At 45.2% G+C, this 3,970-nt stretch overlaps 1 protein-coding gene across 1 annotated transcript in view; it reads right to left on the reverse strand.

The window, feature by feature from the left end:
• Positions 1 to 3,255, reverse strand: part of camk1da (calcium/calmodulin-dependent protein kinase 1Da) — an 87,639-nt gene extending 84,384 nt beyond the window's left edge. Inside the window, exon 1 of the mRNA XM_037695870.1 lies at positions 2,966 to 3,255. Coding sequence (XP_037551798.1) covers positions 2,966 to 3,063 — 98 coding nt within the window. The 5' untranslated portion in view covers positions 3,064 to 3,255. The remainder of the gene's footprint in view (positions 1 to 2,965) is intronic.
• Positions 3,256 to 3,970: the final 715 nt, after the last annotated feature.

Below are 3,970 nucleotides of genomic sequence, written 5' to 3' on the forward strand. Positions count from 1 at the left end.
TATATGGCACCTTGGTACTGTATGGTACTATATGACAATGTATATGGTACCTTGGTATTGTATGGTACTACATGACAATGTATCTCTCTCTCCTGAAAAAAACAAACCTTGACCCCTCAGTCGAGTCCAACTTCCGCCCTGTCTCCAAACTCCCATTTGTTTCTAAAATACTGGAGAAAACATTTGAGTCCCAGTTGAAGTGCTTCCTGGAGGATCACGCCATCCTAGAGCTATTCCAATCTGGCTTTAAACCTCTCCACAGCACTGAAACTGCCCTATTGAAGGTTTTTAACGACATCTTCAGATCCACAGATACTGGTGATTCTGTGCTGCTTGTCCTGTTGGACCTCACAGCCGCCTTTGACACCATCGACCATGAGATCCTCATTGCTAGGTTGGAGCAGTGGGTGGGCGTCACAGGGTCAGCCCTCAATTGGTTCAGATCTTACCTCACTGACAGATCCTTTTGTGTCTCCATCAAGGATTTTAGTTCTGCAGCGGCAGAGCTTAAATGGGGGTTCTGCAGAGGTCCATCCTGGGTCCCCTCCTATTCTCTTTATACCTGCTGCCACTTGGTGCTATTTTCTGGAAACACAACATGCCCTTTCACTGCTACGCCAACGACAGTCAAATTTACTTCCCCCTAAGACACAATGGTACATGCTCTATTCAACCTCTGCTCGACTGCCTGGCTGACATCAGGGACTGGATGGTTTTAAATTTCTTAAGTTTCAATGAAAAGAAGTGACTGAGGCGGCTGTCTAAACTGAAGCCCATCCATCCATCCATCCAATTTCTTTACCCGCTTATTCCATTTTTGGGTCACGGGGGTCGCTGGTGCCCATGTCCAGCAATCACTGTGCGAGGGGCGGGGTACACCCTGGACGGGTCGCAAGTCCATCACAGGGCCACATAGAGACAAACGAGACAAACAACCATTCACTCTCTCACTCACACCTAGGGACAATTTAGAGTTACCAATCAGCCTAACATGCATGTTTTTGGACTGTGGGAGGAAACCGGAGTACCCGGAGAAAACCCACGCATGCACGGAGAGAACATGCAAACTCCACCCAGAAAGGCCCCTGGACCGGGGTTTGAACCAGGGACCTGCTCGCTGAGAGGCAGCAGCTCTACCAGTTGCGCCACCGTGCTGCCTAAACTGAAGCCCATATTGTCCAAAAATAACCTGGAGACAGTAATACATGAATTCATTACATCTAGGCTTGATTACTGCAATTCACTCCTGTTTGGTATCAGTCAGACCTCCATTGCACGACTACAACTGGTCCAGAATGCAGCAGACCCATTTTTAACCAGTACAGGCAAAAGAGAGCACATTACACCAGTTTTGGCCTCACTGCACTGGTTACTAGTTCACATTTGAATCTATTCAAAATACTCACGTATGTCTACAAATCACTGAACAGTTTGCCCCCCCCCCAAAATCTCTCTTATCTGCTACAACCGTATGTCTCACCACGTTCCCTGAGGTCAGCGGACCAGTTGCTCCTCACAGTTCCAGGAACTCATCTTAAGCGCAGAGGTGACAGGGCCTTCTCTGTAACAGGACCAAGACTTTGGAACGAGTTACCTCTGTTTGTCAGACAGGCCCCCTCCCTCTCGGTTTTCAAATCCCATTTGAAAACTCACTACTATTCAGTAGCTTTCAACACCAGAGGATCTGTGTTTTGAACCTGTACGCTCCACACTGGTTAGTCGTCATTTATTATATGCATCGTTTTTATGTCTACAGTATATTTTTAATTTACTTCATTTTGTATATTGCTTCATGTGTTACCTGTTGTTCTGTCTGTACAGCACTTTGGTTGGCCTTGTAGCTATTTTAAGTGCTCTATAAATAAAATGGTATGGTATGGTATGGTATGGTATGGTATGGTATATGGTACCTTGGTACTGTAGTACTGTATTTTGACTAAAGTGTTACAGACGTTTCTTGACAAATTCAGAAAATTGAGTTAACTAATAAAAAAAAAGATCTAAAACCAAAATATATTTTCCTAAAAGGACTGCTGTTTGACATGTCGTCGACAAAATCTAGATCGTTGGAAATAGGGGTGCATAGGGTGCTGCAGCACCAACTTTTGCCTGCCAGAAGACATATACATGTGCAAATAAATATAAAGGAATTAATAAAAATTTAAAAAATGGATTTCATTTGTGCCCGCCTCTTGCACAGTAACCGTTGGATATGGGCACCAGTGACCCCCGCGACCCAAAAAGGAAGAAGCGGGTAAAGAAAATGGACGAATGAATGCGTTTAAAATCCAAAATTATTCTGATAGTGTTCTGCGCATCTGGTACATAAAGCCGCAGAGTTATTGTACCTCAGAAATTTTACAATTACAGTGATCCCTCACTTATCGCGGAGGTTACGTTCCGGCGGTAAGTGAAAAACCGTGAAGCATTAACGTTACATTTATTTAATTATAAGTTTAAGGCTTTATAAACCCTTCCCACACTCCTATAAACCTTTCCAACTCTCTTATTAACACGTCATATGCTCTTCAACACGATGAAATAAACTTTTTAAAAATAATGTTTATAAAAACAGCAATACAGTGAAACCACACTATAGCAGGGACGACTTTAAACAGCTTTATATTGTCGTCTACTTTGGTTAAATGTGACATTAGTTTGTGTTTTTTGTCTGTTTGCTTCCAGCACCACACGACTGAAACATGCTCCAACACTGTGTCATGTAATATTACATGTTTACAGTGTAAACTTTACACTGCATCTACTTCCGTCATGTGAGAAATCAAACGGTGACGTAAACAATTCGAGCGTCTGATGAGAACAGAGAACAGGTGCGTGATAAAACTTAGCTCCGTTTAACTCTGAACAAGTCATTAAATGTAAACGCCAGGTGCGCGCGCTGTCGGGACACGAAAGAAGAAGCGGTTGCTCGCGTGCACTCGATCAAAGGGCGCGTGTCACTCACGTTCCGAGGAGTTCCTTCAAATGGAAAATCTTCTTGATGTCGTCGATCTGTTTCTTCCACGTCTCCCCGCCGCCGGTGTCTCCGTTCTCCCGGGCCATGTCGCTGCTTCACCGGCCCCAGTCCGGCCGAGCCTCTGGGCTGGGAGTGTGGAGGGGCACGGAGAAATAACGCTTCACGGTTAAAACGCGTCAAAACTGAGGAGTTTCGGCGGGAAATGTAAAAAGTAGCTGAGCGTCAGAGGTTGGGCTGGAGCTCTGCTGCAGAAGGACCATGTGAGTCCTCCGGCAGGTTCCTGTATCCCTGCTGCCTCCCTCCTCCTCCTCCTCCTCCTCCTCTCTGTGGAACAGAAGTAAAGTTCACCGGAACATCATGGTTCTTCTGCCTGCTCTTTCAAAATACAGGTCCATTTAAAAAAAAAAAAAAAAAAAAAAGAATATCGTGAAAAAGTTTTTTATTTTTCTAATAATTTTGGAAACTGAAACTCATATATTACATAGATCATCACACACAGAGTAAAATAGTCCTTTCTTTCTTGTTATTTCGTGTCTTACAATTCATGCACATTAGTTGTTGCTTCTCAGCGAGAAGGTCGTCGGCTCAAATCCCAGCCCGGGACCCTTCTGGGTGGAGTTTACATGTTCTCTCCGTGCATGTGTGGGTTTTCTCCGGGTGCTCTGGTTTCCTCTCAGATCAAAAACATGCATGTTAGGCTGATTGGTAACTCTAAATTGTCCCAAGGTGTGAGTGAGAGAGTGAATGGTTGTTTGTCTCGTTTGTCTCTATGTGTCCCTGTGATGGACTGGAGACCTGTCCAGAGTGTCCCAGTGATGGACTGGAGACCTATCCAGGGTGTCCCTGTGATGGACTGGAGACCTGTCCAGAGTGTCCCTGTGATGGACTGGAGACCTGTCCAGGGTGTCCCTGTGATGGACTGGAGACCTGTCCTGGGTGTCCCTGTGATGGACTGGAGACCTGTCCAGGGTGGCCCTGGGATGGACTGGAGAC

Source organism: Nematolebias whitei, chromosome 22 (assembly GCF_014905685.2).
Source record: "Nematolebias whitei isolate Nwh7 chromosome 22, NemWhi1, whole genome shotgun sequence".
Taxonomy (NCBI): domain Eukaryota; kingdom Metazoa; phylum Chordata; class Actinopteri; order Cyprinodontiformes; family Rivulidae; genus Nematolebias; species Nematolebias whitei.